Raw genomic sequence first — 21,828 nt, 5'->3', positions numbered from 1 at the left:
ATGAGAACCAGTCTTGTTTCCCAGTCTTCTCTCCAGCCCTGGGCTCTCATCACAAACAGGCCAGCTCTTCCAACGCTCCATGTGGCAAGAGGTCCCAGGGTGTCCTCATTTTAGTGCTTCTCCAAGGGGATTTTCCAAGTAGCAAAGTGTTAATCCGGGGGGCCGCACTGGGCATGTAAGACTGTGTTAGAAAAGCATCCCTAGCCTAGAAGGCGATTTTTAAAAGTCGATTGAATTGAGCTGTCCATAAAGAACCAAGGGATTGCTAAGCACCAGTAATGGTCCCCTTATTTCAGGCATTCTTCTCCCCACCCCCACATACTTTCAGCCCTGCACAAGGTTGGGAACACTTGGTGGCAATGAATCCGTCTTTCAGTAAGAGCACAGTGGGGTGCTCTCCTCCCTGAGGGGATTGGAGTCGTCTTGCTTTAAGGAAGGGTATCAGGGAGGGGAGGTCATCCTATCCTCAGGGAACTGGCACATTTGAAGAGCTCTCTTCCCCCTCCCCCATCAACCTCCCCATTTCCCCCTCCACCCCCTCCCTGTAAGGATCCCAGAAGGAAAAAGGGGAGTCAGACAGAAGGCGAGAATAATTGGCTGCTTTATTGATAATGCAAGTTATAATATTTGCAAAACTTGAGAAGAGAGAGTTTTGCATATTAATTAAACTGAGCATACATAAATGAATCTATCAGCCCAGATACAATATCTCCCCGCACCCCCTGTTGTACAAAACAGAAGTCAATAACAAGTATTGAACCCCCAGGTTTAATGGTCTTTGAATGATGACAAAGCAGGGAGAGGAAAGACCTCCTCCCTCTGGGTCCTCCAGAAGCATCTGGGGAAACCCAACAAAGACCAGGGTGGAGATGAAGGGATCTGACAGGATGTTCTGCCAATGGGATCCAGGGATGTCAGGACAGCAGAAAGCACGCCATGATCTTGGGATGGCCATGGGCAGGGTGACACACTGAAATGAAGCTTCTCTGGTCAGCAAGGCGCAGCCAATGTTGGCCAGCAGTGGCTAACCCCTTAGAGAGTGGCTTCCCAGGTGGGAGATGGGGCAGCCTCCAGGACGCCAGATGATGCCAGGAATTGGTAGAGCTCCTGCCCTGGGCTCTGATTGGTTGGAGGAGCCGCCCAAGGACAGAGTTTTTTGTTAAAAATGGTTTTGGCTTTCAGAAGCCAATTGGTGTCTCAATTTTAATTTCACCAAGGTTGTTGCTACCTCAGCAAAGCTTTTTAAAAAATATATTTTCTTAGGTTTTTAGAAGCCAATTTATAAGCCAATGACACCCAATTGAAGCTCGAATGTTCAAAATTTTGATAACATGGTAGCTACTTCAGCAAAGAGTGTTATTTTAATTAGGTGTAGAAGAAGCCAACTGGTGCCCAATTAATGCCCAGATTTTGCTGAGACATTTGATTAGATAAAATTAGATTTTAATAAGCATGTGATTGATCAATTTAGATTACTTTCTACCATTCCCATTATCAAGGCTTTTAAAAATGTGTCTGCCATCGATTTGGGGGTCAGCAGGAGTCCCCAAAGGGCTCTCTCTCCAAGAAACCCACAGGGTTGGTTATTTTGGGTCTCTAAGCTGGTTGAAGGCAGTTTCTGGCAGAGTGGCTGCACTAAAAGCCAAGGTGGGTTGAGAAACCTTTTAGTCCAGTCACTCTCCTATTGACTTTGGAGCTGGTGGCCTGGCCACTAGACCCTTAGACACATGGGTCCTAGCAAACCTGCTGACCAACCATAGTGTGACCGACTGTCAGGCATGATCTCTCCCCCCAAACAGCACTTCTACAAGAGACTAGAGCAGTCTCTCTAGGTTGGAATGGGGGAGGCTGGGGAAAGAGTTGGGGTGAGTAGATAGAAAGAAAGGAATTGTGTCCCCAAGGCCTTGAGAATGGACATGAAAGCAGAGCCACTTTTCTCCTCGACAAAATGGTAACCTTCTTGCCTGCAGCCCCCCGACCCTTCTGGCATGCAGGCTGAGTGATGAAATCTATCACCACCCACTGGGAAGCGGCCTTGCAGGAACCCGGGAGCTCAGCTCTGCTCCCTGCTTCCTGACCTTGGCAGGACCATTCCAAGGGTGGGGACCCCCAACTCTCATTGTCTGCCCCCTCCCCCTTACAAGCAGGATGGTAACAATATCCCATGAACAGTCACACAGATCAATATGACGCCCCACCGACGCTCTCAGCCCAGAGTGCTGGAGAAAGCAATAAAGGAAAAGAAGAGGAAAAGAAAAAAGAATTCCCAGCGGGACTCTGAGGGCCTCTGCTCCATGAGAAGCAGGCGATGGAGGAGGCCTGGGCTGTCTCTCTATGAGACATCCCCTTCCTGGTATCTTTGAGGGAGGCATGCCCCCTCCAGGACCGGCTCTCAGCTTAATTAAGGTTAATAAGGAAAAAAAAAGGATTATATGTGAATATATGAGGAGGCAGCAGTGATACTCTGTGGGGGCCAGGTGACACTGGCACGCCCTTCCCTTGAGATGGCACTGAGTATCTTTGGGACTCTTTTTTTAAGCCTCCCCTTTTTTTGGGCTTTTTTACTGTTTAATTTTTTTTTAACTTTTATTTTTATTTTTATTATTTTTTTTTGGTTCAAAGCAAAAACTATCCAAGCTGTTTGGTGCTTGCCTTAAAGCAAAACTACGTTGCCTTAAAAAAAAAAAAAAAAGAGAAGGAAAAAATACCCCAGTGAGAAAAAAAGTTGATATAAATTTGAAAATTTGCTCTCCTGGGTTTTAGACCTGCGATCTGCAATTCACTCATGACTCTCTCTGATTTCTATTCTTCCAAAAAAAAAAAGAGACGCCCCCCCCCATGCACCCTCACCCTTTCCCTCCCCCCCCCCCCCCCCCCCTTCCCCTGCCCCCCCCCCTCCCCGGCTTCATCCCTGTCCCGCTCCTGAGAGTGCTCCCCAGCCCTGAGTTCTTGGGTGGGGAGCTGTCTTTGGAGAGGAGCTGGAGCTTCAGGGGCTGCTGGTGGCCAAAGGGCCCGAGTGGAGGAGCCAGGGGTCCTCTCCTCGCCCACCTTGGCTTTGGACCAATCTCATCCCTCGAGCACTTTTCTATCCCTCTGTTACCAAATAAGTTAAAGGAGCTGATCTTCCCCCAGGCTTTTGGCTGTTGTACGTGTTTGTGACTTGCTTATCGGACTGCCGCTCTGTTCAGGGCGTCTATTGGCTCAATGGTGCATAGTTACTGAGAAAGAGACAAAGTGATGGCGAGAGCCCTCGGACTGGGGCAGAGGAGGGCGGAAGCGGTCTCTTGACTGTCTGGCTATTTGGGGGGTTGGATTTGGAAGCCCAGACGAGGGGCAGGGTTCTGGTTCTCACCCCGGCCTGCCCTCCCCATGGGAGGAGGGCTGTCCAGAGTGCACCCCCAGGAGGTAATGCCTCCTCAGGCTGGGCCTGCTGGACAGGGAGGCCAGCCGGCCAAATGGGAGGTCAAATGGTCCGAATCAGAATGATGGAGACTCCTGCCACCCCCAGCTCTGGCTTTTGTGGTCGCCCCAAGAGGAGGAATCCCACCCTTAAGAAAACTAGGCTTAAAAGCAGGATTCCTCCCTCCTCCCCAGCCTCAGACCGGCCGTGCCCACCACCTTTCGAGAAGGGGCAGGGCCAGGGGAGGGATGGGGGGAGGGGACTAGAGGCGCTGGGGGTGGGGGCGGGAGGGGAGAAAAAAATGGAGGTCAAGGGACCCATTTGGGCAGGTAGAAGATAACACAGAGGGGCACCGGAAGAAGGCTACAGAAAAATAAAAAAGCTACCTGTTGTGTGAGAGAAGGGGGCTGGCGGGAGCTCTGAGGGGGAGGGGAAGGCCGAGAGGACGAGCCGTCTGCCAGCGAAGCCTGAGAATGCCGGGCTGAGGGCACACCTTGGGGTGTGTGCCAGGGTCTGGGAACTCTTCCTGGAGGGGTGTGTGTGTGTGTGTGTGTGCTCGGTGTGAGTCGGGTGTGTGTGTGTGTGTGTGTGTGTGCTCGGTGTGAGTCGGGTGTGTGTGTGTGTGTGTGTGTGTGTGCTCGGTGTGAGTCGGGTGTGAAGGCACATGCTGGGCACAGGCCTGGGTGTGAGTACAGGTGCATGGATGTGTGTTTGCCAGTGTGTGTGAGGAGAAGAGTTCCCCAAACCGTGCGCCTCGGAAGCAGGAGAAGGAAGCCCATTCTCCTATTCTGGCTTCCTAGGGCGTTCAGGATTCGCCCCCTCGCCCTCCCTGGTGAGGTGTTCCCTCCCCTCTGTCCCGGCCAACTCACTTTAGCACCATAAACACACTGGCAGAGGAGCACCAGGGACCCCGACGATGCTTCTGACCGAAGGATGGCCAGGGGCTCTAGGCCTGGGCTCGCCGGAGGAGGGCCGGGCAAAGGCAGCTGGACAGCGTTGCCTGGGACCAGGACCGGCCGGCCTGCTCCATTGTCCAGTGCAGCCTACTCTCACTTTGTATGATTAAAAGGTGCAAGTAGGCACAGAATATTGGAGTTAGGCAGAAAAGTGAGTGAACCAGAAACCTGCAAATGGACTGTCAGCTGGGGATTCCTCCTCAGTGATGGTAGATGGTAGGAAAAGAGCCGAGAGCATGAGGTTGGTTCAAAAACCCGCGGTGGTTTGGGGGCTGAGATTTAGAATGTTCCAATGAGGAGAATCCCCACTGAGCGATGGTCGGGCTGAGCAGCCACACAAGCCTGGGTGAGGCTCAGGGCTTCCTTCCCTGGCTGAGCTCCCTGCAGAATGGGCACCGGGAGCTCCCCTCCAGGGCACAGCACCCCATGGCCTCTGCTGGCAGCCAGGTCCTCTCCCGATGCTGCCCCAATCCGAGGCCAATCTGACTGAGGAGCATGGGAGGAAAGGAGGGGAAGCCGGTGTACTGGCTGAGCCCATGGGGACTTTGGGGCTTGGGCCCTTCGAGGTGCTGGCGGAGCAAGCCTGAGGCCCTGGGAAGCACATGCTGTGGGTGGATGGTCAGATGCTGCCTGGAGATGACCGTGGAGGCAGCTCCTCAGAGCCCCTTGGCTTCAGGGCTGGGGGAGAGGGGATGAGGCGGTTTATGGCGAGGGGCAGGGGGAGCCGGGAGTCATGGAAGAAAGAGCTTTGGAAGAACAGAGGCCGAATTTGTCAAGACAGAGAGTAGAGGAATCCAATCCCAGGGGCAGAAGGGCAGGCGCCCAGGTTACTTCTGATTGGCAGGTTTTGCGGATGAGGCATCCGTGCGGATGGGGTCTTCGCTGGGCAGGGTGATCAGGGGACGGTGACGCTTGGCCTCTCTGATCGCTTCCAGCGCCTGGGCTCTGAGCCGGTCCCTGCGAGCACGGAGGAGGGCAGGCAGGCCCCTCCGGAGGCGGCGGGCTGACTTCTGCCAGGTGTCAAGTCTGAAGAACTTGCCCACAGGGAATCTGGGGAAGTTTTCCTGAGAGCGGGAGGAAGGAGGAAGGAAGAGAGCAGAATTCACGTAAAGGGCAGGAAGAACGGTGCTGATGCGGAAGGCGGGCCAGGGGCGCAGAGCAGAGACGAACCAGGAGTGTGCCACCCTTCCAGGGGAGGCGCGAGCGGCTAGCCTTGGGGGCTACTGAGGATGGGGGCAAGAAGGAGAGGGCTAGGAGAGCAGTGGGGCCGCAGGTGAGGCAGAAGAAGGAACTCTGAAGGTGCTGGGAGGAGGTGGAGAGAGGGCAGCTCCAGCCTGGCCCAGAGAGCCCAGAGAAATGCTGGGAGGCTCACAAGGCCATGGTTGAGCCAGTGAGAGCCCAAATGCGGCCCCTGCCTGGTCCCCTCTGCCAGGGCCTCTACCCAGCCCCCCTCCCCCAAATAGTGGTGAGAACAAGCAGAGACCAGAGATGGGAATCATCAGGGACAAAGCTGGCCCTGCCTGGATGATGGCCCAGGGGACCTCCAGCCCACCATGGGTTCATGCAAACACCTCTGAGTAGAGGGACAAACCCAGAGACAATAAACAAGTCCAGTCATTCTTCCTCCCTGCCCATTAGTGGACAGAGCTGGCATTGTGCCCGCCCCCATTAGTCCCTTGATTCGCCTCCCTCTGGGCTGGGTGAGGGAGGCCCTGGGGAGGTGGCTTTTCTCCCATCTGGCCATGACCAATAATGCACCTTTGGGGCCCGCTGGCTCTTCACACCTATCGGCTCACTGCTGTGCTCACAACCATCCCAACAGGCAGGGCAGACAAGACTCTCCTGCCTCCATTTTGCAAAAGAGAAAAGCAAGGTTCAAAGAAAGGATATAGCTGGTGAAGGCCAGGCCATGCATCCACGGGAGAGTGGGAAATAGAACCCAGTGACCTCCCGGGAATGGCGTGACCTTGGGCCATAGCAAAATGCCAGCTGATGGCAGAGGGAAGCTGGAGGGCCTGGCTGGTCCTGTGAAGGCACAGCCCTCAGGCAAAGACAGGGCCAGCTGGGCAAGGACAGACTGGAAGGAGGAGCATGGCAAAGAAGGGGGACCTCCCCAGGAGGCATCTGGGGCCTCTTGCCTCCCAGGCTGGCTCTCTCTTTTCGGCACCATGTCAGGCATGGACTCTGCTCCTCCTCCCAGGAGCTCGAGAGGTCCGAGGGGTGCTGGGAGGGGGGCGAGGGGCCCGTGAGGGGCGCGGGCTGTGTGCCGAGGGAGGGGCTCGTGAGCTCTGAGGAGGAGAGCTGGTAGGACCCTGTTCTCCCTCACTTCTGGCTTGGCTTCTGTTCATGGCTACACGTCTCCAGGCACTTACCGGGAGCACCATCATAGAGGCTGACAGGTCTCGCTCGGACTTGGCAGGGGTGGCACAGTAGGTCTCCAGCAAGGCCAGATCACAGCTGCGGAAGCAACACTCTTCCACGATGCCACGATTCAGGCGACGGCTCACACGGCTCAGGGGCCTGCCAGGAAGGCCTAAAGGGAAGAAGAGAGAGCCCTTCAGCGCCCACTGTGTCTCAGGGTGGTGGGATATTCCCAGAGGGGGAGACTGAGGAAGGACAGAGAGGGGAGATCCGATCCACAAGGGAAGGAGTTGAGACTGTCACCTGTAACCTGGCACAAATCCTAGTCGACTCCCAAGCATTCATTTAACACCCATTGTGTGCACAGCCCTGGGCTGAGCACGGTGGAGGCCATGGGAGAGGTGGCCAGAGAAGCCCTGGCCGGACAGGGGGAAGTCAGTGTCACACACAGAGTTTCAGGAAAGATCTGCCACCACAGGGCTTGGCCAGTTAAAGCTCTGTCACCTGAGGCATTCTGAGACAGGCAAGACCAGCTGGGACTGCCCCCCCACCCCCATTTCACAGTGGCAGAAACTGAGCCTGGGGCGAGCTGGCTCCACCGGAACCCCACCAAAGCTAAGGGAGCTTCAGGAAGCAGACGAGGCCGTGTTGTGCCCATTAAACAGCTGACTTCCAGTGACTTTCTCAGGGTCACACAGGAGGACAATTGGAAATGAGGACTCCAGAGACACCAGAATCCACCCCAAGCACAGCTTCTCATGGAGGAATGGCTCAGAGACCTCATCGAACAGAGGAGAAACTGAGGCCCAGAGAGGGCAGGGGGTCTCCTCATCTCGCACAGGGAGAAGCGAAGGCTTCGGGACGGCCTTGCTCCAGGTCACCTTGGGAATGAGGAACAAAGGCCCATTGGCACAATCCCCTTGGCACCTCTGAGACCCATGCTGGGGGGTGTTTGGAAAGACCCCGGCCAGCTTCTGAAAAGCCCCAGTGGACCTGGAGGTCCTGGTTCCCGAGAAGTTGGGAGACACAGAGGTAAAGAGATGGTGTCCCAGACCCTTCAGGAGTCCTGAAGGAGGCTGGCTCTCTTGTGTGGGGCCAAGGAGGGACACCTGGCTCTGGCTCACCTGCTCCATTTCCCTGCCTGCAGCCCACACCTGGCTCTGGCTGGCCCTAGCACCTGGCCTGGGAGAGGTGCCCCACAGGCTGTGTCGCCAAAGAGGGCCAGGAAGAAGACGGGAGGGGAGGAGTGAGTCGCCTTAAACAAGCCCCAATCCATCTCTCCCCCCATCCTCTCCCTCACCCTCGTCGTTCCAGGGGCTGAGTTGGCCGCAAGGCTCCTCTCCCTCAGTGAGACTAGCTGGGACCCCTCCCTCCCACCCGCCTCCACCAACTGAAACCCAGCCAAGTCTCCTGGGGCTCAAGAAGGAGAAGTGTGGGTCTGGGAAGTGCCCCTGAGGCAGAAGGCCTTAAGGCCAGGCACTGCTGTGGGCTCTTTTCACCACTGCCACGGGCCAGCACCTGCCTTTCTCACCAGCAGGAGGGAGGGGAGGGACGCAGGATGGGGGGGGGAAACCTCGGACGCTTCACCCCGCAATAGCGAGCCTGGCCCAGTGCTGTGCACACAGCAGGCGCTGTCATGTGATCCAACCCCGCAGCCTTTATTAAGCGCCTACTGTGTGCAGAGCGCTGTGCTGAGCACTGGGGGAGATGTTCAGAGAATGGCAAGGAAGGACTGAGGCATGGGGTGCAGAGAAGGCCAGTGCGGAGTGGAGGGAGGGGTGTGCAGCCCTGCCTGACAGAGGTCCCTCATGGAGAAAGGCTGGCTTACTGGGGCTGAGTGCCAGGCTGCTCGAGCTTGGACACAAGGGCAAGCACACACGCACACACACCCCTCCATCAGTCTAGCAGGGAGCAGCAGCCACAGTCAAACCCTTGACCATCAGCAGCCTCTCCCCTCTGCATGAGCCATGATGGAGCCACCAGTCCAAACAAGAGACTGCCCTTTGTGATCTCTGCTCCTGCCTTTACCATGCTGAGCCCCAACCCGGAGCCAGGATCTGGCGCTCTTGATGCCCCCCCCCCCCCAAATCCTGGCTCCTTTCACCCGGTATTATTGTGTGCAGCCGCAGAAGCCAAGAATGTGCGCCGTCAGCACCCAGAGAGGGCAACGCAATTCTTATCAGCTGCTGGGGAGGAGGAGGAACCAGGAGCTGTTTATAAAGAAGCCGGAGCTCTGCTCTCTAGCCCACCCCCTCACTGTGGCGGGGCTATCTCCCTTCCCCTGGCTGTGGCATGTTGCCTCTTTCCCTTCGAAAGCACAACTGCTGGGCTGATCTTTCTCTCTAGGGCTTCCTCCCTACACACACAGACTGGGCTGGGCTCTAGAGAGGACTGGCAAGGAAGGTGGCCATAGGTGGCCACTGTCTTTGGGGAGGGTTTCCTGAATCTTGCAGGAGTCAGACCCTTCCACAGGGAAGGAGGCTAAGTAGTCCAAGGCATTCTCAGAGACCCAGAAGGACCCCATTCATCAGGGGAAAGTGGGGGGTGGGCAGCAAAAAAGTGATATGCCAGCAGCCAACACTCTCTCCTCCTTAGCCCATCAGAAATACTTCCAAGGTCTCACATGACTTTCATTTTACAAACAAGGAAACTGAGTTCCAGTCCAAGTCCTATGGGTAAAAAGAAGCCAGAAAGGGTCCCAGCCACCACAACAGCCCACTCAGTTCTCTTCCTCATCCTCTGGCCAAGAGCTCACTTCCAGGTGGCTTTGGAAGTCCCTCTATGACCCATCTGAGGGCTGGGACTTCAATGCACCCTAAACACCACCTCAGCCCCATTGTACATCGGAGAAAATTCAGAACTTGCTCATGGTAAGAGAGGAAAAGGGGTAGGGGCAGGGAGAGACAGAGGGAGAGATAAAGAGGAAGGACAGATGCACACAGAGGGAGAGAGACAGACAGACAGAAGAGAGACAGACAGAGAGACAGAAACAGAGAGAACCTTTCAGAGCCCACTACCACTAGCACCCCAAGAAGGAGTTGGTAAAGACAGCCTAGCATTGCCTCACCGGAGAGGAATGATGCTAGAATCTGATTCTTTTCCGGAATAGCCAGGGCAGGCAGGAAAGGAAGAAGGAGGGAGAAACAGACAGAAATACCAGGTAGTGACCAAGACAGAGACAGAGAAAGGAGAGTGTTCTTGGGAGGTATTTCCATAGGAGGTGAGACAGAAGGCTCAAAGAAACCCTTGGCACCAGGCAATGGGGAGACAGAGACAGACAGAGAGATACAGGCACAGACACAGATAAGAGGAGGCAGAGAGACGGAGATAGGCAGACAAGGAAATGGAGACAGGAGAAAAAGAGAAAGAGAGAGAGATGGAGAGACGGAGACAGAGGGGGAGACGTAGATGGGGACAGGAGAAGGAAGGGCAGAGGAGTCAGAAAGACAAGCTGGCAGATAAAGAGACGGAGACAAGAGGAGGAAGAGGGAGACAGGGTCAGAGAGACAGAGCTGGGCAGCGAAAGAGACAGGGACAGCAGGAGGCGGCGGCGGCGGAGGTGCAGAGACGGAGGAAGAGGGACAAAGGGAGGGAGAGGAGAACAGTGATCGGAAGCAAGAGATAGAGACAGCAGGGTAGGAGAGAGGCAGCACCCCTCCCTAGGCACAGAACTGGCCCAGCTACGGTCCTGCCACCCAGCTTCCCTTGGGCGTGCTACCTCGCCTCGCCTCTCCTCATTCCTGCATCTCTATACCAGCTCGGCAGGGTGCCAGGCGGGCAGACAGGAAGGTGCCTCTGCCGCTAAATTTCTCTGAGGGATTTTCTGCGCATCGGCTCACCAGCTTATTGCCTCGGACTGTAAGCCCAAGTCCGGCCCCTCGTTTTGGAGAGAAAGGACTGGAGGAAGCCCAGACAAGGGCAAAGACTTGGCCAGTCACATGGTTAAAAAATGCCAGCCCTGGGCCCTCCATCTGCAGCCTGGGACTCTCCACCACCCTGCTTCCATTCATTCTGCTTTGAAGGTTTTAGGACAAGCTCCTGCCCTAAACTCTCCCCACATGAGGAACATTCCCCTTTCATTCAAACTCACTTCCCAAGCAGAGCTGAAATGCCTCAAGTTAAGCCCCATTTTCATTCCACTAACTTTCACCCAGTTGAGGGCTAGGCTGCTCTGGAAGGGTGGGGATCTGCAGGCTCTGTGTGGGGTGTCCCCCAGACCTGCAGAGGCTCCTCTCTTCCAAGAGCCATAGCCCAGAATACTGGCAGACTGACTGTACACATCTAAATACAATTTGCGTGTCATTTACAAAATCACATACCTTGTCAGCTGAGTCCTTGAGCCAGTCCCAAGAAGACAGATGGGAAAGGTTACCTACCTGAAGTCCATCCACCCCACCAGATCACAGAGAGAAGAGAGAGACCTTCCCCAGAAGAGGGTGGTCTCGCCCAGCAAAATACAAGGACATGTCTGTGTGTGTGTCCTGTTTTTTACTAAAAGTAGAACCCCCCAGGAAAAAGACTGCTCTTTCTCCTCATGCCCCCTACGCCATGCCCAAGACAGGCCTTGGCAAACAATAGGTGCTCACTAGAAAGCCTAGCTGAGGGTGTATAAAGTCAACTTTTATCTCAGGGAAGACTGGGTCTTTTCCACCCACAGCCAGCAATAAGCCGACAGCAATGCATCCCTTGAACTGGGACAACCTGTCCACCCAATTCATCCTTTCTCCAGCCTAGCCTGGCTCCAGAGCACTCCACCAGCCTGCCCTTGACCCCCACCCTCCCACGCCCTCTTACTGAAGCACTTACTGAAATAGAAGCCGCGGTCACCACATACAAACTGGAGAGTGTCTACCAGCTCCCCGCCACAAAGGGTTTCACTGGGGCGATAAGCAGCGTTGCAGCACGAGGCAAAGGCCAAAAAGGTGAGTGATAACAGCAACATCTTCTTCATTGGGAAACCCATCTGTGTAGAAAAAAAACCAGTCCAAGATTAGTTCACTTACACAAGCAAGACCATAAGTGTCCAGCCAGGAACAAATCCAAGCTGGCCAGGGAGGGAAGCACAGAAGCTGGCTTTCTACGGGGGGGGGGGGGGGGGGGGACTGGGCGAAGCACTGCCTTCAGGTATGGGAAGAGTTGTAGGAAGGACGAGAAAATAAGCTTGTCCCGCTGGCCCTGGGAGAACACGGTGCTATGGGCAGATGAAGTGAAGGAGATAAATTAGGGTTGATATTAGAAAAGATGCCCTTCTTCAGAGCTGCCTCAGAAATGCAGTGGGCGCTCCAGGAGGCAATCGGCTGCCCACTGCTAGAGACATCAAGAAGCAGCTAGATGGTCACTTGTCCAGTGAGGCTGCTCCGGCAGGGGCTGGAAGAGAAGGATGCCCCCGAGGTCCCTCCCAGCTTGGAGTCAGTGGAGGACCCTGCCCCAAGCTCTCCCTTCTCAGCACTCCCAGCCTCTCAGCTTTGGGGGTGAGGCTTACTTCCCCAGATGTACCGTGAGCTCTTTGAAGGGAGTGAGGCTGTCTTCTCTCTCTCCACCAGTGCCCAGCAGAAGGCTTAGAGAGTGTCTGCTCCGCTCTCAGTGATCACAGCAACTGAGAGCTAAATATGTGCTCACATATTTATGTAGCCCCCAGCCCCCAAAGCCCAACCCAGTCCATAACCACGCCCCTGCTCGTCCCTCCCTCGTCTCCTCCTACTTCTAGTCCCACCCATCATCTCAGCCAATGATATCAGGGTCCCTAGAAGCGCCCTGGAACAATTCCCAGATGACATCACCATTACCTGGGTCCTCAGGGATTTGCCAAAGTGGCCCCACCCCCTACAACTCTAGCCCAGAGATCCACGGCTTCAGAGATCCAAGATCAGTATAACTGCCCCATCTGGGTCTGTGCTGCCTAATGGACCCTAACTAACAATTCGGACATGTGGGGCTCAGCCTATAGGGGGCCTTTCCCTATCCTGCCTGACTCCTGGGCAAAAAGCGCTCTCCTCCCCAGAGATACCACACAGATTTCATGCACCCCTCCAATCATTGGCGCTGTCTATAGGGATATCCCAAGCATAATGTGCCTACCCCCAAAACTCGGTCTAGTTGTCCGGTACCTCAGTTTCCCTATGCCAATGAGTAGCACCCATGGGGGAGCTAAGAGGATATTTTATAAAGCTAGCAGGCAGCAGACCTGGACTTCAAACCCAGGTTTCCCAGCTGTGCCCCAAACACCACTTGTAGCCCACGTTTTCTGGGTGGGGAAATGTCAGGCAGCCCACTCCCAGAGAAGTCCCTAAAAGGCAGCCAGGTAGAAAGTCCCGAGTAAGCAGGGCTTAACAAAGGGAATGGTATGCTCAAAAGAAAGCTTCAGGACACTTTCAGTGATCGGCTCCCTCTCGAGGTCATCATGTCTGACCCCAAGACTTCCCTACTGGTACGGCCTCCCAAGCTTCTTCTACAGGGTCTCAGAAGGAGCCAATATTCTTTCTAAGGGGTCTGGGGCAGTATGGTCTGTCTAATGGAGGGAACACTAACAGCTGAGTCTAAAGACATGAATAACAGCTCCTCCACTTGGGGTTCACGACCTTGAGCCTTACACATCCCTTTTTTGAACCCCAGTTTCCTATTATGTCAAATAGGGAATAATTCTTATGGTGTCTACCTCCCTGGGTAGGTGTGAGGATAGAGTATATACAGTAAAGACCAGAGAAGGGGGCGGTTCTTATCATTGAGCACCTGATACCCCCCCCACGAGCACACACTCACACACGCGCACACACTCACACACACGTCTGCTTACTCCTGTCTCATCTGGCCTCTTTGCTCACCCTGGGGCCTTCCTTCTCTCTCTCTCTTTCAGCCCTTCCTTGGACTCTCCTCAATGAGAAGACCTGCCTTCAGCTCCCGGCACCTTAGGTGAGTGGGCAGTTCTAGGCACCTCAGAGAACAGAGGCTGTTGCAAGACTTGGTCTCCAGCCTAGAAGGGCTGGATTCATTAAGGGAAGGAGGGTGGGTGAAAGCTACAAGGGAAGCACAAGCCTGCCCAAGTTTCCGCGCTGGCCAGTTCCCGGGAAGGATTGGGCAAGTCAGTTTGAGTAACCTCACTTAACTCCTCCTTGCTCTGTGCTGTTCCCCATCCCTCCCTTCCTGGCTTCTGGAATTCCTCAGGCAGTCCCACCAGAAACAGCATAGCCAGAACTAAACTGCTGCTAAGTCAGAGGTGGTGGCTGAGCTTCGGACATTCCCCACACCCAGGGAAGGTCGAGGAGGTGACTGACAGCCTTGGTACGAAGTGTGGAAAGATGAGAACAGTCCCAATTAGGGGGAGCCTGCCACCCCCCAATGCTGAGCACTGCTGGGTAGCGGAGCTTAAGCCCATGACGCCAGTGGATAGGAACGGATATAGAGGAAATGAGAGACGCACTGATGGTGCTCTCCATCCTCTGTCATGAAGTAGGTGGGAGAGACAATTCTCTGGTTCCCCTTCCTTTACCTGGACTCATTATAAGCAGAAAGTACTTTATAAATGTTTGCAGAATTCACGCTGATTCAATTCAGTTCAAATATATTGCATTGCGTTGGATTGCATTGCATAAAAAAGAGGGGATAGAGAAGGAAGGGGAGAAGAGAGATGGGAGGGGGGCTGGGGAGGAGAAAGGGGGAAAGGGGGAGGAGGAAGAAGGGGGAAGGAGGGAGGGGGAGGAGGGGCTGGAGGGGGGAGAGGGGAGGAGGAGCTGGAAGGGGTGGAGAGAGGAGGGATTGGAGGAGGGAAAATGTCCCCCTAAGTGCCCCCACCCTACAGAACTGCTTTCACCTGTGCCTGGGAGGAGGCTAGGGATTGTCCCAAGAAGCCTCTGGTTGCTTTACTGATTCCCTTCTCCCTATTGCCCCCCCCCCCCATTTTGGCAAATGTCACTCCACCCTCCTCTCTATACTTCAGTGAATGCCAGCCCGCTCCCACCACTCACAACCCCTTCCTCAAATACTTTCCATCAGTCACTGCCAGCCCCCCCCCCCCCCCCCGATCCCGTGATCTGGGAGTGAGCCAAGAGAGTGAAGGGCTCGTTTTGCTATAATGTGCTGAACAGCAAGGTGTCCCTTCCCTCTACTGCCTTCTCCCTACTAAGGGGAGTTTCAGGTAAACTCCTTCCTTTCCCTCCCCACTGGATTTACTCCTTCTCCTTTCATTTCTTTCTCTCCCTATAGACTCCCCTCCCCATCTGATTCTCTAACCCCCTCCCTTTCTATTTCTGTCCCACCCTATAGCTTCTTTTCCTCTCCTTTTTTTATCTATGCCCCTCCTCTGCTCCCCCCTTTTCCCTGCCCTCTCCTATGCCCCGCCTTTCTCAATGCCCCCCCCCCCCCCCTTTCAGGGCTAAGCTCGGATGTCTCAGGTCAAGAGAGAAGCTTGGCAAAGTTCCCCTACCTTTCAGTCCTCGCTCCTCCCTCCTCGAACTAGAAGCCCACGAACTAGAGTTCCGATGCCTCGTCTCAGACAGCCATCTCTTCTCCAACCCCTCGGGCCCTGACCACGCCCCTTAGCAGACCCCAGAGCCCCCAAGCCTCCCCAAGTTTTTCGAGGGGAGGAGTTCATACAAACTGACTGTTCAATACCACCAAAGTCGAGCTTGGCCCCACCCTGCCCCGCCCCGCTAAGGGGGAAGGTTCATACCAGCTCCGAGCCCCTCCCAGAAAGAACTTTTGCAAACTGGGGTCGCCTCACGAACTGAGCACCCCCCCCCCCATCTTACTCATATTCTTCAAGAGCTCCGCCCCCACCCCTACCGCCTAGGGTGCAAACAACACCTCTGGGTTGGAGCCAGCAAGACTCAGAGAGATGGGGGGGGGTGCTGCTCATGTGGGGGGGCCCCCTACGGGCCGGACTGGGTCGCCCTTTGGGCGTCCCCTTGCGGACACTCCTGGCATTGCACTGCAGCCCCAAGAGACGCGTTTGAGTGGGGACTGTTTACCCACAACACGGAGCTCCCCCCACCCCGCTCCCTCTGGGGAGCCTTCCCGTGGGTTCTTTCTGCCTTTTGTGACTGTCGCCCCCTCCAGACTGTGCCCCAAATTTCCAAGAGCCCGGGAGAGAGCGCAAGAAAGACCCGGAGCCTCAGGGACGCCGGGATAGAGAGGAGAGCCCCCGGGCGTGCATGCGCACCCTGAAAGCTGGAAAGGAGTATCCCCAGCCGCCCCGTCTGTCCTGTCCTATCCTCCGGAGACTTCCGCGCGGCGCGGGCAGTCGCCGGGCCGCACCAGTCCCGTGGCGGGGAGGGGACGGGGCCAGACAGGCGGACTGAGGGGCCGGCGAGCGGGCTGACGGGCCACAGGGCCGGCCAGCCTGCCGTCTGGGGGGCTTACCTCAAAGCTGCCACTGCTACTCCCCACCTCCTTGCTGCGGGACTGTTGTAGGGCGCTGACACTCGTGTCCGCCGACCCTGAAGCGACTCCTCTTGCCATGTTCCCGCGCTGACGAAATCTCATCATTGGTCTAATTTTGGATTCGGGTCAGGCTGGTTCTGGCTTTTTATATTGGGGGCGTAGTTAGGTTTTTTTTTTGTCTTTTTTTTTTTATTCGAGTGGACGGGCTTTGGGGCGGGGCGGGTTGACTTGTTGTTTTTGGATGAGTTTGGGGAGATAGTGGAGAGGGTTTTGAAGAACAGTGGACAGAAGTAGCAGAAGACAGTCAGTCAGAAGGACAGCGCACAGGCGACAGAGTGAGCGAGGGCGGCGTGCGAGCGAGCGAGCGAAGCCAGAGGGGGCAGAGGGGGGAGAGAAAAGGAGACAGACTAAGAGGGCGAGGGCCGAGGGTACGGGCAGACAGGGGCGGGCCGATCAGGGCGGGGAGGACGGGGGGGGCACTTAGGAAGAAGAACAAGGTGAAAGGGAGAAAGGGGCGAGGGGAGGGGAAGGGAAGACCGAGCGATTTAAGCTAAGGGCAAGGGAAGGGGACCAAACTGCCTCCCACGTCGGGGGGATGCCTTACACTAGGCTTCCCGAGAACCTGAATCCTCCGCCTCCGGAGTCAGGCAAAAAAGGAATGGGCTGCAATTTGGGGGATCCTGTGGGGCGGACTGAGGGCGGGGAAGGAGATGAGACCTCTGGAGGCGGAACCTGCCTTCTCCCTTAAGGGAGGTGGAATGAGATGAAAGCTGAGGTAGTTAAGGAAAAGGCAGTTTGGCGTTCCGCACAGAGGCCCCAATTAGCAGCAAAAAAAAAAAAAAAAAAAAAGGGGGGGGAGGGGGGGGGGGGGGGGGAAGGACGTTGATTGACGGAGGGGCGCCGGGAGCCTGCAGGATGGAAAGTGAGGCAGGGGCAGCGCCCACGTCGTCGGATGGGATGGTGAGGCGGCGGCGACGCGGAGTTGTTGAATCGACGCTGCGAATGCCCGACTACCTGCTCCGTCTAGGAGGAGACAGACAGATCCGTCCTCCCACGGTCCTTTATAACGGTTTGGGAGAACCCGCTCCGATCGCTGGATGTCACTACTGGCGGCAGGCCCGACCCAATGGCCTGGAAGAGGGTTATCTCGCTCCGCCCCCCAGCTCCGCCCCGAAAACCGAGCCAACGGGGGGGGGTGGGCAAGGGGAGGTGGCCCCCAGAGCTGGGGGGGGGGCGCAAAAAAGCGGGGCTAGGAATTTTGTAAAGAAAGCCAAGAAATAAAACAATGCAGAAGTGAAAGAAATAAAGAAAGGGAATGAAATGGGGAAAAGAAAATAGGGAGAGAAGAAGAAAAAGAGAAAAGGCGAAGAGGAAGACAGGAAAAGGGAGAAAGAAAGAATTAAAAAAGAGAAAGACCGAGAAAAGAAGGGAAGGAGAAAGGAAGAAATGGAGGGAGGGAGGGAGGAAGGAAAAAACAGAAAGAAAGGGAAAAACTGAAAAGGGAAATGAAAAAGGGGAAAGGTAAGTTAGGAAAGTAGGAGATAGAGGGAATGGGAGAGAGAAGGTAGAGAGAATATAAAAACGACAAAAAGGAAGAAGGGAAGGAAGAAAAGAAAAGAAAATGAAAAGGGAAGGAGAGTAGAGAAGAGAAAGAATGAAAGGAAGGAGGACAGAGAAGAAAACAAGAGAGAAAAGAGGGGGAAAAAGAAAATTTCAATAAAGTTTTTCTGTGGCTCATTTGGAAATGGCAGTCTGGTCTTTCTTTCTTTTTCTTTTCTTTCTTTCTCTCTTCTTTCCTCTTCCTCCCTTCATCTTTCTTTTTATCTTCCTTTCTTCTTCCCTCTTTTCTTCTTTCGGTCTTTCTTTCTTACCTTTTCTTTTTCTCTTCCCTGGAGAATGATGAAAGAGACAGCTGGCGGGAAAGGTCGCGGGTCTTCTCGGCTTGGCTGGTAGGCTGGCAGTGTCGGCTCAGCTTCGAGGGCTGTAGCGGATTCGACATGAAGGAAGGAGCTGACAGCGTTCGAACTGGCCAGTCTGTCCCTAGGTCCGGACACAGGATTCGGCGTTTTCTCCTGCCTTACCTTGCTTAGGGTTCGGGAAAAGGATGCGCCTTCTGCCCTCGAGGAAGAGCGTGGACTTGATGTTCTAGCCCCGGACTCGCCCTCCCAATCCCGAGCCCTGCCGGCTTCTGCGGCAAAATCACCCTCTCACCCTAGCTCCATTTTTTTTCTACGAAAGTGGGGGCAATATAGCCTGGAAGGTGTTAGAGTAACCCAAGCGCTCCCTTCCCTCAAGGTGCCACCTGTCCTTACCGCTGCTCGGTTCGCTGCCTCCGTTTCCGCCCGAATAATCCGGGTGGAGGCTGCAGCAGAGGAAAGGAACCAGTGCCCAGAAGCGCCAGATTCTTGCGCCTTTGGAGCACGGTCCGCCTGAATGCAACGCGGCACTGAGTCCGGCCGGGCTCTAACTGCGGACATCTGTCCCCTCTCCCGTCCAGTCATCCCTCTTTCGTCCGGGCAGCCGAAGGGTCAGAGCGCGCCTTAGGGCCGGTGGCCCTACCCGAGCTAGCACACCCCTCCGCCCTTCCCTTCTCTGCTTACATGTTTGTGAACGTGCACGTATTTAGTCTCAGGCGCTCGTTAATCTCGCAATCAAGCCTCCCATCTGCCCCCTTTGCCAGCGTAGATGCGGGCTTGGCACCCCAAACTAGCAAAGCGAGGTGTGTGAATGTGTGTGTGTGTGTGTGTGTGTGTGTGTGTGTGTGTGTGTGGCGGCAAGGTGGTCTTGGGGCCCGAAGGCGGAGAGTCGGGCAGCGCGCAAGGAGCGCAGAACAGAGTCCGCTGCCTAATCGGTTTAGCAGCAACGAAGGGGAATTAGGGCACTGCTCCCCGTTTTCCGTGGCCTCCGACAATTCTGAGGACCGGAGCCTGGAGTCCCCCGGGCTGCTCCCGAGGGTCGGAAGGTCCCCAGGCTCTGGGCGCAGCAGCCGCTAGCTTCAGCTAATGTTTTCGGAAGAGAAAAGGAGGACGTACTGAGATTTTTTTTCCCCAACCAGTTTCCCTAACTCCGAAGGGGAGAACAGAGAAAGAGACAGCCAGGGGCCCACAGAGAGAAGTCAGAGTAGTGGCCCCGAAACTGCTGCAGCCTCCGCCCGGACCTTCAGCCAGCAGTCCACCGGCCTGGTGGGCAGGACTGAGCGGGCAAGCAGAGAAGGCGAGCTGAGAAGGAGGCTGAGCCAGTTGGAGCCGGGAGGGGAACGGGTCCGAAAAGGTCGCCCCCCCCCAAGTTCTGCCGAAGATCAAATAAAACTGCCTGCCACCCTGAGTCCCCAACGCCTGGAGCACCCCTCGCTAATCCCCTTCCAAGTAAAGACACAAAAGAAAGCCCCAGGAGGTGAGAGCGCAAGTCGCCTGGGCGCAGGGTACTGCCTTCCAGCAAACAAGGGGCCACCAGAAATGTTGGGGATCCCTGCGGGCCAGAGGGCCCCCACGAACCCACAGCCCAGGGAAAAGCATACCCCAGATCTGGCGAAGACTTGAGGCGGTGTGCTGTCCTAGCGAGGATGGGAGCGCTTAATTGCGCCTTCGTTATCCTCCGTGGCAAATAAACAGCGAAATGTGTGTGTGTGTGTGTGTGTGTGTGTGTGTGTGTGCGTGCGTGCGTGTGAATTGTAGGGGGGCGGCGCGGGGACAGAGGACGGGGACAAGGGACAAGGGAGCCGCGAGGCGTGCGCTGGGGAGTAGGGCTGCCGGCTTGGGAGGGAGATAATACGCGTCTCCTCAAAGCCGGCGCCTTCCATGCGGAAAATCGGGCAGTCCCTGGGTGCTCAGTGAATCCCGGGGAGGGGAAGGCTTGGGAGGCCAGGGACTTCCAGTCTGCATGCACCCCAAGCGGCCGGGGTCACTCTGTCTTGACCTTTAAAGAGAGAAGCGAGGCTGGGGGGCGAGTCCAGATTTATCCCTGCAGAAAATACAAGAAGATCTGGGGAGAGAAGCGCGCGCGGGCGGAGCAGGGGTGGCAGTGGGCAGGGGTACCTCGGGGCGCCTTCTTTCTCTTCTCTCCTCCGCAAAAAGAGCCTTTCTGAGGAAATGAAGCCTGAAATGGCAGCGGGGCAAAGTCCGGGCTCTGCTTAAAGGCAAATATTCAACCAGGCACACACAGTTAGTCCCTGGGACTCCAATCAAAAGAAAGGGACAAAGTTACCTCTATAGTATTGTGTAACTGACCTGGGAGAGGGTGGCTTCTCCCTGGGAGGCAGGGACGATGAGGGGACAGAGGGACTGGCGGAGGGGCCAGGCGGAACGCGGCGGCGGCGGCGGCGGCGGGGCAGATGCAGGGAAGGAGCGAGGGCGAGAAGGAGCGAGGGCGAGAAGGAGCGGACGCAGCAGCTCTCCCGGGCTCCTGACTGTTCCCTTTGCTCACAACAAACCTGAGTTGGCGTCGGAAAGTGCCTCTCGAACAGCTGGGATTGGGGCAGGGGATGGAAATGAGTTTGACGAAGGGAGTGGAAATGTGTCTGCTATCTGGGATGGAAACGGCTTTGGGGATTGCGCTCTGGAGTGGGGTGGGGTCGGGGTCCTCCTTGGCTAGATGGGATGAAGATAAGTGTGCCTTGGTATAGCCGGGAGGGGAAGGCCCAAAGCACTGGGGTCACTGAACTCATTTAGAAGACAGGGGCCTTCTCGGGCTCTTGTGACTCGGCAGGGGGTAAGCCATATTTCCCAGGTGGGGACATCGAGTCAAGGGCTCTGGGGACTCCATTGTGTCCCTAACATCTGCTTGGCTTCGAAGGTTACTCCCCCATAAAACGCAGCTCATTTTCTACCCAGGAGAGCCCAAGACAGAGTGAGAATGCCTCCCCCTCCGTTTTGGATCTCGGTCCTGGTCCCGAATTCGATCAATCTAGTGCCCCACGCCAAGAATATCTGTCTATCTGTCTTCACCCCCTCTCAAAGACTGCCTCTACTTCCCCCCTCTCCGTTATTCGGCTTCTCTTAAGTCCCCATTTCTGCCTTGGACAGGGCTAGAGGGCCATCTATCTCCGGTGACGTGTACACGTTTGCAGCGGAGCACACAGAATTCGGTGTCTACAGGTTTCTAACTTAGCCTTGTCCCCACTGTTGAGACCCCGTGGAAACCTGTACCCCAAGAGTCCCAAGCAGAGCTAGGGTCTGGTGTGTACTGTCAATGTCTGCTAGGAATTCCCACAGCAACTGCACTCCCTCAGGGGGGAGTTTATGCCTTCTCCAGCTTCTCCTGGGTCTCCCAGAGGACCCTGCCTGGTGAGGTTCCCCCCCCTCCCCCCTCCCCAGGTCTCATTGCAACTGCCTGCTGTCCAGCCAGTGTCTGGCCCAGACTTGCCCGTTCATTTCTTGCATGCAGGGCATTTTTGATCAATCTATACCTGAGGTGCCTGGGCCTGTAACGAGTACTGTCCCCTCCCCTCCCCACTCTGCCTTTCCCCTGCTAAGGAGGGCACTGAGAGGGGCCCCAATGGGGCCAAGGCACATTCCCCAGCCTCTCCCAGTATCCCAGCTGTGACTCTGGCTCAGGGTTGGCTCCCTGTGGCTGAGAGCTAAAAGCACTCTCGGCCCTCATTTAGCAACCAAAGCCCGAAGTGCCAATACTCTTCAGCAAAGGCAAGAATCCCAGAGCAGAGGGCGAGACAGGCTCTGGTGATCCTTGGGCTAAAAGGAGGTTTTCTCCATCAGCACCCCACCCCCACCCCACAAAAAT

The 21,828-nt window shown here is 55.7% G+C and overlaps 1 protein-coding gene across 8 annotated transcripts; it reads right to left on the bottom strand.

The window, feature by feature from the left end:
- Positions 1 to 583: 583 nt before the first annotated feature.
- On the bottom strand, positions 584 to 20,671 carry IGF2 (insulin like growth factor 2). Of its 8 annotated transcripts, none has more exons than XM_069107302.1 (4): positions 20,522 to 20,671; positions 11,524 to 11,680; positions 6,729 to 6,889; positions 584 to 5,420 (listed from the first exon to the last, which is right to left on the bottom strand). In XM_069107302.1, the coding sequence occupies exons 2-4, from the start codon at positions 11,678 to 11,680 to the stop codon at positions 5,184 to 5,186; spliced, it is 555 nt and encodes a 184-aa protein (XP_068963403.1). In that variant the 5' UTR covers positions 20,522 to 20,671; the 3' UTR covers positions 584 to 5,183. The 8 variants fall into 8 exon arrangements, with proteins under 8 accessions (XP_068963403.1, XP_068963406.1, XP_068963408.1 ...); XM_069107305.1 differs by lacking the exon at positions 20,522 to 20,671 and adding an exon at positions 20,319 to 20,512; XM_069107307.1 differs by lacking the exon at positions 20,522 to 20,671 and adding an exon at positions 20,127 to 20,210.
- Between the last annotated feature and the right edge of the window lie 1,157 nt (positions 20,672 to 21,828).

This window comes from Petaurus breviceps, unplaced genomic scaffold (assembly GCF_028583685.1).
Source record: "Petaurus breviceps papuanus isolate PSGF00001 unplaced genomic scaffold, PetGlider_PUasm1.0 89798, whole genome shotgun sequence".
In the NCBI taxonomy this organism is placed as follows: domain Eukaryota; kingdom Metazoa; phylum Chordata; class Mammalia; order Diprotodontia; family Petauridae; genus Petaurus; species Petaurus breviceps.
This window is presented reverse-complemented; position numbering and strand designations above follow the sequence as displayed.